The sequence below is a fragment of the Centropristis striata genome, chromosome 5 (genome assembly GCF_030273125.1).
Source record: "Centropristis striata isolate RG_2023a ecotype Rhode Island chromosome 5, C.striata_1.0, whole genome shotgun sequence".
Taxonomy (NCBI): domain Eukaryota; kingdom Metazoa; phylum Chordata; class Actinopteri; order Perciformes; family Serranidae; genus Centropristis; species Centropristis striata.
In genome coordinates, this window is record NC_081521.1 from 27921023 (window position 1) to 27934944 (window position 13922).

A 13922-nucleotide genomic window follows, 5' to 3' on the forward strand; every position below is an offset into this window, starting at 1 on the left:
GGGAGTGAGAGATGTGATGGAGAGAGGGAAAAGATTGAAATAAAACAAATGGGAAGAAGTGGGACGAGAGGCGAGCTCAGCGTGGCTCCGCACTTTGGGGTTAGAGAGTTTCCAGTCAATCACTGAGCAGTTGTCAGTCAGCTGCACATTATTAGTCGCAGCAGCTCCATCAGTGCCTTGTTTTTGCAAAATGTGTTCATTATAGTTATTACATAACAACCATGGCATCCATAGAGTATGACATACAATTATTGACTAAAATGTAATTCCAGTTTATTAAAACTTGGAATTACTATAAGTAATATGTAATTATAAGTAATTACTGAGAACTGAGAACACAGAAACACTTGGCAGGAACCCATTAGAGGTAAAAAAAATCGATACAGCATAGTATGGCCGCCAAGTATCAATATTTAGCGTTCCGATGGCTAGTGGGCTGTCAGTATTTTCATCATTTTTGTTTTTGGAGGCCGAAAAAACGCTGCAAATTAGGCTTTTTTTATGTTTCATCCAAAAAAATTCAGAGTAGTGAATCTTATACTTGAGGAAAGTTTGATAAAATGCTGCAGTTGTTGTCGTCCATACATGTTTGATATCAGTTCAGTTCAGTTTAACTGAATACTTTGTTGGTCAGTTTGTGGGTTTGACTCACGTTGTAGAGAAATAAAAAGACTGACGTGAGATGAATAGACTGATAATTTTCTATTTTTTGACAAAGCAATTCTCTAACATTTAATTTGCAAGATATTGTATCACAATACTCACCATATTGCAAAATGTTTAAAATCGCAATAATATTGTATCGTGACTCAAGTATCAGGATAAAATCGTATCGTGGGGCCTCTCGTGATTCACACCTCTAGAACCCATCATGACAACAACAAGGAAAAATGTTATATTTAAAAGAAAATGTTACAAATCTGACCAGACATTTGATGCCAACCTTCAGTACTTGACAGTTTTCCGTACTTGACTGCAACTGCAGATAAAAGACCCAAGTTAGAAAAGCTAGTTTTGTCCTTGAAAGACCATAAAACACTCACTTTGGGTCCATAGGTGTTTGACTGGACTGCCACATATTATTTACTAGGGGGTGTTCACACTAAATGGGTTTTGATATCCCTGCAGTGAGCTGACCATATGCAATTTTAAATATTTATATTTGAAACATTGTCAGTGACATTTTCAAGTCTTTGTTTTCTTCTCCAGACAGAAATGTGCCTGAAAGAATATTCAGTTGATAGGATGCCAAATGTCTCAAAATGTAACTCATCAATAGTGTGGCAAGAAGTGCAGAAGTTAGTGCAGCGAAATGGACAGCCAGTCCATCAGGCTGCAAAATGACCTGAGGACAGTGTGAAGAGATAATTGGGACAAGCTGTCATTGAGTCCTTGTAATTGCCTCAGAAGATATCCATGGATATGCTATCATATTTATTATTTGTAACAAAATTGGATTTTTAGATTTCAGTTTTATATACATTACATTATAATATCTTCAGATATATTGGATAGAAAGGCATTTAACATACAGTTATTCTTCATATATGGTCCAAATTTTTAATCATTGTTACATACAGTGATCTTATGAGCTTCAAGACATTTGAGAATGTTAAAATGCCTGCTTTGAAGAAATACAACACATGGCTGTGCAAATCCTTAAATTTCTTTTGCACCAAACTGAGGGAATAATTTGTGGACTTGGTTTTTGTAACCTGGCTCGCCAGATGGTTTGTTAGACAGAACCATCTGAGAAGCTGTCATTGGAAACTGTTCGGAAAAGGGCAGGCAAAAGTTGGCAGCTGATTGGATGAACCATCTGTCTACCACGTCTATTAGAGTCTAACTTCAGCCAATCACATCAATGAGCCTCCACTGTTTTGAATGAACACTCATGATGTAAAATACCCATATAGCTGCCAGCAACAGCTAGTTGGTTGGTCCGAATCAGTATCAGTATAATCAGTGTGCCGTACACCTAAGATTTTAGTTCAGTTTAACTATCACGACTTTCCACTTTGCTGATGATTTTGTAATCTTTTTCTCATTTTGAGGGTACAGTTTGGGTTTTCAGCTGTCATGTTTAGAGTTGGTGACTCTTAGCTACACTACACGCCTGTGTGGGCAACACACACATTCTCACACATTGTGTAGAATAAACATCGTGACCAGCTGTTGTTATTAGTAATTGGCCAATAGAATCTGTGTTGATCCGTCCATTTTCTGTACGGGGGCAGACTTAGCCCAAGACGAATAAAATATAAACTTTTGTAGTGTTCATGGCTCTGAACTCCTGTGAGAATTATGTTATTCTGAGACCAGATCTGCATAATTTTACCTGTGACCAAATATAAAGGCCGGTATTGAGACCTTACTTTATCTCCAGTGTGTGTTTGCTCTTGGGCCTCCAATCTAAAAACCAGATTTGTATTTTACAATTTACAACCACGAAAAAACCCTGACCCAAAGAAAACAAATGTATGAGGACGTATTATCTAATTGTGGGTTAACTCCAATCTTCTTCTCACTGATTCTCAGAAACAACCAGGACCTGAGGGCCCGCAGAGAACAGTTGTCATCCAGGAAAGGAGGCTCCATGTCGGGGTCCACAATGGCTGGTGCTTCATCGACAAGCCCCAAGTGGTGGTGCTGGAGCCCCTGGCATCAGGGGCCAGAGGCCGATCGGACAGCGTCAACAAACAGAGCACTCTGGTCAAGGAAAGGTGAGCAGAGGAACCTTGTGTGAAGCACAATGAGGCTGTTATTGTCTGCTACAGGAGATGGTGAAGCAATATTCTGTTCTCAGACAAAATCCACAGATGTAGGAAAATAATTTCTGGAGTGCTTATTTTTATAGAATTTCATCAGCCTCTCCCTGCATGGGTCCTTTTGCTGATAGGCAAGTGATTGAAAGTTTATCCTGTAAAGTCAGCAGAAATTGTATTTCTGAAAAAGCTAGGTTGGTATGAATTTCATTTGTGTATAATATTGGTTGGGAGACATCTGAAAGAAAAGTGAAACATTTCAGACTTGTATCTTATTCCTCCCTGAGGGACACTTGCTTCATACTTTCCTACCTTCCAAGATCTCCAGTATATATTTGGTGTGTTGCTCATTCTGCCTTCCTGATCACATGCAAAGGGTCGAGTTATTACAAATTGTGGTGTCTTCTTTGTCATGTGAGGAGACAGAAAACACACTCATGTTCATGCTGCTGGCTTGTTATTTGAGTGTTGGATACAGTTGTCCTTTGATATGGATTAAAGCAAATTGGATGTTTGAGAGTTTAAGGACCTCACCACAAACCTTGCTTTTTCGCTAATTCCATTATGCCACGCTTAAAGCTAGACCTAACCACACATGCAAACCTGTAGGCCTGTGAGACAGTAAAGGAAAAACTAAGTGGGAACAGAAACGTATAGCTGCAGCTGCTTCCATGCTTCCAACAGTGAAGCATTAAAAGGTGTGATAAGTATGAAAATGATGTGATTCAGAGGTTTGTGGTTGTCACATGTATTCACTACATGTCAACCCAGTGTTACACAGCACTCCAGTGAAAAAACAAATGAAGGAATATCTTGTAGAAGACTGAAATCACGGCAAAGAATATACTGCTGTGTGTTAGATCAGCTCATAAAAGGTACAATCACTGTTTTTGTCAATTGAGACTGGTGGCTTTGAAGCTTGGATAAGGATGCAGTACAAAATCATCATCCAGAAACCTATGTAAGGTCATACTGTGAATTTGGGAACAATCTACACAACTTTCACAGTCTTAACAGATTTTGAAAAGACTACATGACTGGTTTCAGCAGGGGAAAACTGAGAGACTGAGGATCGCACACTTAAAAACTGGGCCTGATGAGGGATCACAGGCTACATGATTTGTCAAACTGAGCAAAGCAAACTAAATGCATCAAACTCCTGTGCAAACTCTCACGAGGGCAACAGTTTAAAGGGCGAGCAAACATACCAATTGGTGGCGGTAATGCACCAAATTGTTGTTTGCCAACCACCAATAAAACTTTAAAAGGAAGAAGAGGAGGAAGAAGTAAACAAACATGGACGTCAATCTGCTTGCTGCTGCTCTGCGCGGCTATCTGCTGGGAAAAAAAAATCAAGAACAGAAAACGGGGTTTCTAGCTGTTTGACACCATTGTTTTGATATTCCCGCTTCGTCCCATCGTCTTCAGACACTATTTCTCGTGACCCACCCTCCCTTTTTCATTGGCTGCTGACAATACGTGTTTGCAGTTGGGTCGGTAATCAGTTCACACTACCTGATAGTATCCAGATTCTGCAAAAAAAACCTCAAACGTGTTTGATTGACTCGGGCTGAGGTCGGGTCGGTTCTGTTCCCCTCATACACAAACAGATTTTTGTGCCAACTAGCCATGCCGACTGTCCCCAACAAGTGCAGATAGGTGCAGACTTTACCCAAATGGTAACCGTAGGTAAAATCGGGCGACAAATATTGTAGTGTGTCCTCAGTTTTAATAGAAGGGCTTAAAAAAGTAGCATTTCAACGCTAAAACATACATATTTCGACCAACATGTAAATGTAAATGTTAAAACAAAAAAAAGAAGACCTCTGGAAAGCTACCTAATTATATCAAAACCTTTTAAAAATATATAAATTATAATGGACCAGCCCAATAAAAATAGAGAATAAAAGATAATATTTGGTGACTTGTTTCAGAATGGCCCTGCTGGCTAACAGAAAACAAGATTTTCCTCTCTCTCCCCATGTTTACTGTCACTGTAAATAGAGATGTGCTGATCAGACTTTTTCTCCTCAATACATGAACCCACACTACCAGGTGATACTGAGTGCAGATCTGATACAGCCCTCCACAATTTAAAATCTGCAAACTTTTCCGTGTGGAACTGATTGAGACTATTAACATGAGGCTGTACATACTCATCAATTTTTAGTTTAATGCATATTTGTCACTTACGGCTCGTCCCCGACCTGTTTATAAGGTCAGTGACTCTGCAGCCAACTATCAAAAAGGGCCAAAACGCTATGTAAAAATAATGTTTTGACACAATTCATCGGTTCCTGCATGGATCAAAGATTATCTGTCCATCAAATTCGGTACGGTAGCAGGCCGTCGAATAGAAAGACCTTTTTTCACCTTTAATGATGCAGAATAACACACATATAATCTTGTAGGAAGAAATAAATTGTGTTTATGTTTTGTATGTGACTTTGTAAGTAGTCCATTGACCTTGCTCAAACAACAAATACTGCATGCTTGATAAGGCCTTAGATGTCCTAACCTAACCCCAACCTCATAAATTTACACACTGTTCCGTGCCACACGGGCTTCCACCCTCATAAAACTGCCTTGATATACATTCCAATGCGTGCGAGTACTTCATAACCAATCAAGGAGATATGGCCCCTGCTGCCTTTGCCCCTGGGTTTTATTGAGATGCCATGACACTCAATGCTAACCTTGTCAAAGTAGATGTAAGGTCACCATCGTCTGCATTGGACCGGCAATAAAACACTTGGATTGAATGGTTTTAGCATGTCAGAGACAGAACCGAAGAGAGAAGAAAGCCGAAGAGCTAAAGTACCACAGCCGGAAACTGAACCACCACCAGCACAGCATATCACAGAGAGATCCTACATCCTAAATTTAGTTCCAGGGATGAGAAACACCCGATAAAGTTAATATACTTCCAGAACTTTCCTCGTAGAGTAACAGTGTTAAGGCAAACACTTTTCTTTTGTTAAACTTGACATATCCACAAATTCAGGTCCTCAGATTCAGAGCTGGTCACTGCACTTTTTTGCTAATGGATCGGTAGAGGCTGTAAACAAGCCAGATCCCCCCCTCAGCTCTTTTGAAATTTATTGTGCTTTGGGTACACCAGCTGTCACAAGTATCTCATTGCACCCCGTTAAATCACTGGAAGTATTTCCTAACATAAATGTGGAGAGCGAGTGAACCTTTGACCGGCACAAGTAAACAACAGCCAGCAGTTTCAATTAATGAGCTGTCAGGGCGCATCAGTGAGCCATTGAGCAAAACTGCTTTGGGTTAAAAGAAAAAGGTTTGGTATCTATTTCAGTGACATTGCTTGTAACTTTAGCATTTTGCTCCTGTTATGAAGAGAGGATGTGAAAACAACAGATCCTCACTGTTACCTACCAAACCTATAATACAAAATGCTAAATTAAACATTAAAGAATAGCTATGATACAAATTGTATTATGAGTATATAGCTGATCCGAATTCTTCATAGCTTTGACTGTTTGCCATGGTAATCGACATCCAAGTATTCAAAACGCTTCGTTATGTTTTGTTTTCTTAAATTAAAGTGTGAGGAATCGAGCTCCTCCTTCCCATGGACGAGAATAGAGAAGCATTGTAAAGGGAAGTCACGGTCACAGCAAGGAAGAAACTGGGGGATTATTTATAAGAATGGTCGAAACCTCATCGCACATCTTTTAAGTGGTGGAGATGAAATGCAGATCGTGGATCCAATGGTTGCAGCCGTCCACACCAGGAGTGTTTCAGACTTGCAGATTTTATTGACCTGGTCATTTTTCCCTTGATGTTTGTGCTTTTTCCATTATTAGGTAGGTAGGCTTCATAGGCCACGGCTGCAAATGTTTGCGGGTAATTCTTACTGAAGCTTCCAAGCCCCAAAAAAGGTACTTGAGACGGCCATCCATATAGTGATGGAAGGTTTAAGATCTGGGCAAGCTCTTAGCCTATTGTCATATTGTGAGGTCATTATTTCTAAAGTTTTCATTGCACTGAATTTGTCATGGCTTAATGATGTCCATGGTGAAGAGTGGAATGCGTTTTGCTGGCAGTATTGTCTTCAATATACCCAACTGAATGAAAGCATAATGGTGTGCTCATTAGACGTCGGGGGAAAAAATTGATACGGCATAGTATCGCGATATTTTGCGTGGCAATATTATATTGATTCATGGCCGCCAAGTATCAATATTTAGCGTTACGACGGCCAGTGGGCTGTAGTGGGCTCACTTTTAGGAATATACTGGAGATACTGGTATCATATGGAACCAGAAGATCAGGAGATGAGTCAGGATATCGTGTCGGGAAGTTCAGTTTGACTTAATTCTTTGTTGGTCTGTGGGTTTGACTCTCATTGTGGAGAAATAAAAAGACTGTAGTGAGATGAATAGACTGAGAATTTTGTCTTATTTGACAAAACAATTCTTGATTGAATTTAATTTTTTGGACACAAATTGCAGTGTAACAGTTAAATTGCACTGTATTGTATCACAATACTCACGATAAAATCGTATCGTAGGGCCTGTGATGATTCACAGCTCTAGTGCTCACACACACTGTGGGTGGCCATCAGTTGAAGCCACTGCGTACACTGACAGAAAGGTATGGTAGAATATAATTAAACACATCAAATGTCAGGTCATATATTTAAGCTGTGGCCCTCAGTATGATAAGGTGGGATATTTTGTAATAATAACGTCTCGAATAATTAGAATTGCACTCAGAGAGCTCAGGCCTCCACCAAGGCCAGTGGTGCATTCACATGCTCCTAAGAATTGATGGTCCCATGTCCCAAGTTGTTTGTCCGACTTCAGTGAGTTCACAATCTTTAAGGTGGTAACAACATCGATCCTACACAGATGTGATGCATTTTAATGCTCAGAGCACTTTAAGTACACGTTGATAGGTGTTTCCTGGATGACACAGATCATGTGTGTCATTAAATATAATCAGGAAACTAATTGTTTGGATTACTCAACAGCACAAGAATGCAGCATGAATGCAAAGTTAACTAAAGTGAAAAATGTTAGACTCTTTCACCAAGTTTTACAGAAGTCTGGCCAGTAATTTTTCAGTAAATCTGCTAACAAACAAAGAAACAGACAAAAACACTGGCAGAGGTAATATTGCATATTGACTTTTGAATAAAAGGAATACTCAGACTATTCATAAAGTAAATAATGTCAAAGAATATGCTGTCAAATTCAACAGATGAACAGTCAGTGAAAGATGATTGCCTTCTTTCAGTGTGTCTGAATCAACATGCATTGTGTTTGCTACTTCAGACACAAGTTGATTATATGGATGATTATATGAGTGCCTTTCAAGCATGGGAATGTGTGCACAAACACAGGAAAAGCATAATCAACACAATCACATGCTATCCAACAATCTGCACTCGATTATGGATTATACAAATAGCAATAATCTGCATTACCGTCAAACTAACAGCAAACATTTTATGTTTTGCACTTTTCTTTTCCCTTTGAGGAAGAAAGAGTTTATGTAAAAGCGGTTTGGTATGATAACAACATTGTCGGCAATAATTATGATGTTTGCTTTCTCTTGGTGCTGTGTCTGAAAGCTGACAGTGTGTCTTGCTTGTGCTATGCCTGGTGCTCCCAGACAGCAGAGAAAGAGAGGGAAGAGAAAAAAAATCTGAAGTGCACGCTTGTCCCACTCTCCAGAGAATCCATGGAGCGAAAAAAGAAAAGACGCTCGGCCCCACCTTGTGACACGCCAGCGCTCCACAGTATGCTCCCGCCTATGGTGTATGCAAACTGTGAATGACGAATACCAAGAGTGCTCTTCCACTACTCACACAGGAGGCCAGTGCTTGCCAGGGAACATTCAGCGAGTGTAAATCCTCCAACACATTGATTTCTCTTCTTTTTAATCAAAAAAGTAAAACTGTATTAAAAGAAGAGACCCTACATTTTAGCGAGGGATTATATGTTTTCAGTAATTGCTTTAAAGCACAAAAGTCACAAATACTCTTTTATGTGTGTCTCATAATACCTTATTTCCTTGGGTCTCTCTTTTAATACACACCTCATCTCTTCACTATTTGTATCTTTTTGCTCTTTCTTCAGCTCTGCAACCTCCTCCCTCCCTCAGATGCTGGGCCTTCGCAGCAGTTTGGAGCTCAGGCTGGCCAACCATCAAGCTTTGGCAATCGTCTTCCAGCTGGAGTTCGTCTTCTCTGCTCCAATTGGCCGAGAGACGATGGTAAGAGAGATGCATGAACACACATACACTGACGTTAATCCTAAACCCAGGCCCTGGCTTGAAATCAATCTTTTGATAAAATGAGGAAAAACCAGAATGACCCCAGAAAGACACCTGCATGCTCACGCCCTACTGTCCTCTCTTCACCCTGCCTTTGTTCTCTCACCTCTCTCTTTTGTCCTTGGAGTATCACTCCATCCATCTCTTGCCCGTCTCCCAGAGGAAATTACTGAAGGCATCCTTGGCCCAGGTCCTCAGTAAACAAACAAGACTGAAATAAGTATAGATAGAAGGATAGAAGTGTGAGACTGCAGTGAGGAACCAGGGAAGAACAAATACATTCACCAGGATTTGATTTGTCATGTGGAGGTTCATCTATGAGTCAAGAGAGACAACTTCCCAAACTCTCTCTTGAGATTTTTGCCAAAAGTTATAGTTGAAGTCTTTTTCTTGCTCCTCTTTACTGGCACATTGTAATATATCTTGGCATGTTACCACCGCCTGTAGAAAAGTACCATAGTGTGAAACCATGGGCAGGACTAGGGATGGGCGTTTGGAAGAAACCTGCCAATCGAGCATCTATAACGTTAACGATGAATTCATTGATTAAACGCTATGTTTTTACACATACTCCAGTATGTGTAAAAACATCCATACATTTTCAAAATAAAAGACATCCATACAGTACTATGCAAAAGCCTGTTTTGATAATGGACGCTTTTATTTTGAAAGGACGAAAAAGAGACTTCCTGTTGATCGTAAAACTAACTCAAGTGAGGTGATACTGTAAAGATAATGTCAGGGAGTTTTATGTTTTAGCCCCTGAAGAGGCATGAGGTTAGTTTTCACAGTAATCTTGCATATTTAAGTGTGTTTTGTGTTTGAATACATTTTGGATAAAATTAAACTCAGTAATTCATGCTAGAAAGGTTTGATACAGTAAGCTAGTTTTACTCAAACTATACTCTTCTATTTCTGTGTGTTTTGTAATTGTTATTGCAATTTTTAGTTTGCAAACTCTATCTTTATTCAACTTAATTCTCAGCTCACTGGCTTATTCATGTACGGCCGCAGAACTGAACGATCAGCCGTGTTTGAAGTTTGAAATAAAAAAATGCACAGATCGATTTAAAATTCCACGTGATCGACCAAATTCTTAATGACCATTAATCGATCATCGTTTAATTATTCCCACCCCGATGCAGGATCATGTAAAGCTTCACCTACGCGAGTATGTTCATACATCCTCAGGTAAAAAACCCAAATCAACAGGAATCAGTTTATCTGTCTCAGATGTGATGATGGTTTCTGTTTTCCCACCTTTTTGGGCAAATTAGCACTGAACTCAAAATCCTAGTCTGTACAAGTTGCCTGGGTGATGGTTGATATCATTGACTCTGCAGCCTATGGCTGTGACTCACTTTATTGCCTAGAAAAACCTCCTGCGTAGGTCTACTGTACAATCATTTCTGCCACTGCTGAAATGCAGCTTGCACAGACATGTTGAAAGGTTTTCTGGAAAATGTGGGAATTAAAGTACTCTATGCTGTCAGAAGTTTCTGAGAACTGAGTGTGATACTGATGCAAGTTTTTCCCACTTACTGTTAGAGAGAGTCAATCAGTCAACAATGTTTTTATAGTTCCTATGACCCAACACGTGTCCAAAAGAGACTTAGAAACAAAAGCCTAATTTATAGGGGTGTAGCGATACATGTATTTGTATTGAACCGTTTCGGTACGGGACGTTCGGTGCAGTGCTGTGCATGGGTGAGTTCCCGAACCAACATTTTTAACCCTTTAAACATTACTAATTGTATATTTTTAACTAACATACTCTAAGCATTGCATGAATTACAATGAAATTATTATCATTCATTTTTAACTGTTTCTAATTTAAATAATTATTGATGAACTGGCCCTTATTGGACCTTACACACGACAGGTGGACATCCAGAGCTAACGAGAGATACATTACTGTGACTGCCCATCACATCAACCCTGAGTGCTGCTGCACTTTACTTGTTCAAGTGTTTTTTAAAAGCTGTGATGAATTTATTTTTTATAATATTTAATATATTTCTTGTTTATTTGAGGATATTTTATTTATTGGAAAGCTTACTTTATATGTATTTTGTTTACTTGAGAACATTTTATTTAAATTATTACCAGGCATAACTTTGCAATTGTATTCTATTTTTTATTTTATTTTCACATTTGTGTAATGTCACAATAAATTGTTGGTTTGCAAGCAAAATATATTTGTTGTTTATTAATCATAAGCACGCAAATAAATAACAAGTAAATTTCGTTTTTGCATTTTGTTTCCATACTGTACCGAAAATGTACCGAAAATGTACCGAGCCGTGACCTCACAACCGAGGTACGTATGGAACCGAGATTTTTGTGTATCATTACACCCCTACTAATTTATAAAGTTGTAACAACATTAATTATGGCCTATATGTAACAAGAGTTTGCTGTAAACATAAAACCGACTGACACATTATGTTGCCTTGCTGATGTAATGGGCTATAAGGCTTCTATCAAAACTACATTAATGATCAGTCGTTGTTATTCAGTGCTTATTCCAAAGCAGATAGAACATATTATCAAGATTTAAATTTTTTCGAAAGCCAATTACCTAAACTCTCTCATTTATATTTAATAAGCTCGACTTTTGCAACCACACGGATGTGATGGTTTTAACTAAGAACATGAAAATATCAACACAGATCTGCAGCTTTTGTCCATAAAATCATCAGTCATTTAGTTGAATCCTAATGTGAAGTCCTGTCATGTCTCCCCTCTGTCCATATGAATTACAAAGACCTGTAGTTGGCACCTGGCACACACCGACACAGTCAACACACCCCCGGGGAAGTCATTTCCAAATTCAAACCGCAGCACTTAACAACCGCTCATGGCATGGAAACCTCAGAAAGACTGTGGTAATTATGTGCGTGGGTGAGCCTTCAACACTTAACGCATGCCAAGGCTGGACTCTCATTGTGTTACTGCTTGTTATACTTTATACAATCAGGGGTCACCAGATCACCAATTAAAAGCAGCAGAAAAACAACCAGCCGCTCGGTCATTTGAACACCATGGTACATTTGCGTTTATGTACTAATTCACCTGTTTTTACCTCTGCAGCCACTTGACAGCCAATCAGTCTGTTGTAAATGGGCAGTGTTCCCCCCTTTTGTTTGTACTGTGGATGAGAGTGATTATTCCATGGACTTGTTGACATGTAATGGATGTTTTTTAGGGGGAAAAAACACCGTCTGCAGACATTTTCCAGAGCATGGAACATCACAGTTTATGTAAAGAGTAACTCATTATGTTTTTGTCTTTGTTGTGTTGCAGTTTGTCCATTTAACTCTCATGTTACCATACCATGATCTGAATTATCATCAAATACTATTATTTTCCCAACTGACACACAATATCCCTGTTGTCTGATAGTTGCAGCAAACAGTGCTTATAGAAATGCACATAAATGTAGAGAATTATTCAAATTGCTTTGCGTTTTGCCAACAACCTCCTCCACAGCTACAGAAGATTCTTGACAGAAGCCTTCATTGTGGGTGTGTGTTGGTTTATTTTGCTTAAATTCCTGACATTTATGTTATTATTAGGATGAGTGAGCACACCATTATCTGTATCTGCATCTGTACTCAGAATGTGCAGTTTAAACTGGGAGTGTGTTTGGCACGACCAAAGTTGATATTTTAAGCATGGAATAGATATGGGTTGATCAGAAGTTGCTACATTTGTCATTTTATGATTCATGATTTTAATACTTTTCTATTACAGGGGTAAGAGTAGACTAGGATTTTTCCTTTATCGCGCAGTGTTTCCATTGAAGTTGAATTTAATTTTGAAGGGAACTTTTGAAATGTTACATTAAAGAAAATGCAATTTAGGAACGTTTCCATCAACTTGTTTAGACTGAATAAACAAAGCTGCATGAATGTACTTTTGTCACATGATAGCAATGTAATGTATTGCTGTATGCTAATCCATCAGTAATCAGTGGAAGAAAAGATTAAGAAAGAGAGAGAAAATATTAAATAAAAGGTTGCTAATTGGACAACTTTGGCCACCCACCAGAGAAAATGGAGGGAAGTCTTCAGGGATTAGATTTAATTTAGATTTAATTGCTCAATTTATAATTGTTCTTTCATCTCAGAAGAAACAGTTGATCAGTCATGTGAGTTAAATGTTTAATAGTTCAGAATTTATTTGCAAAAAGTGTCCATCTCCCATTTTGCGCATTAACTATTCAAAAAAGACAAAAACTACCTCAAGCGAGCGCAAAAACTTTTATCCGCAATCAAGTTTTTTCACATTTTTGTGTTTCTATCAAGCTTTTCTCATGCTGATGGAAACACAGTTAGTAACTCATTTTACTTGGATACTCACATTCATAAAAAGCACATTATATGTACTGGGTACTCTTTTTATCTGAGTATTCCCCTCAGCCCTTGTTATAATTCTGATAGTTTTTGACTTATAAATAAAAAAGTTTTCGGAAAACATTAAAACAAGACGAAGAATTTGTAGGTATGCAAGTGACTGTGAGCAGCTGAGACTGATCACTCGGTGAAAAGTCAGTGGATCACCCATACATCTTGAGGAGGACGCTGGTGTATGTACCAAATTTTAATAGCAACTCAGCAAGCAGTTGTCAAAGCATTTCACTCAAAAATTGCAAATGTCAATCTGCTGTTGGCACAGCGTTAAATGTCAGGAGATCACTAGAGCCTAACTGACCAACTGACATGGCGACCCCCCAGAGCTACACTGCCAGCATGGCTAATCAGTTGACTGCATCCGTGACAGCATTTATATCAGTTGTTGGTTTGAAATTAACTAAGTCACATAGAGTCTTAGCCCTACTTGTGTGCT

General features: G+C 38.9%; 1 protein-coding gene across 1 annotated transcript in view; it reads left to right on the forward strand.

Annotated features, from left to right (window-relative positions):
• The window catches only part of nphp4 (nephronophthisis 4), a 206501-nt gene that overhangs the window by 60418 nt on the left and 132161 nt on the right, over nucleotides 1-13922 (forward strand). The window contains exons 7-8 of the mRNA XM_059333949.1: nucleotides 2539-2723; nucleotides 8876-9011. Of these exons, the coding sequence (XP_059189932.1) occupies nucleotides 2539-2723; nucleotides 8876-9011 (321 nt within the window). The remainder of the gene's footprint in view (nucleotides 1-2538; nucleotides 2724-8875; nucleotides 9012-13922) is intronic.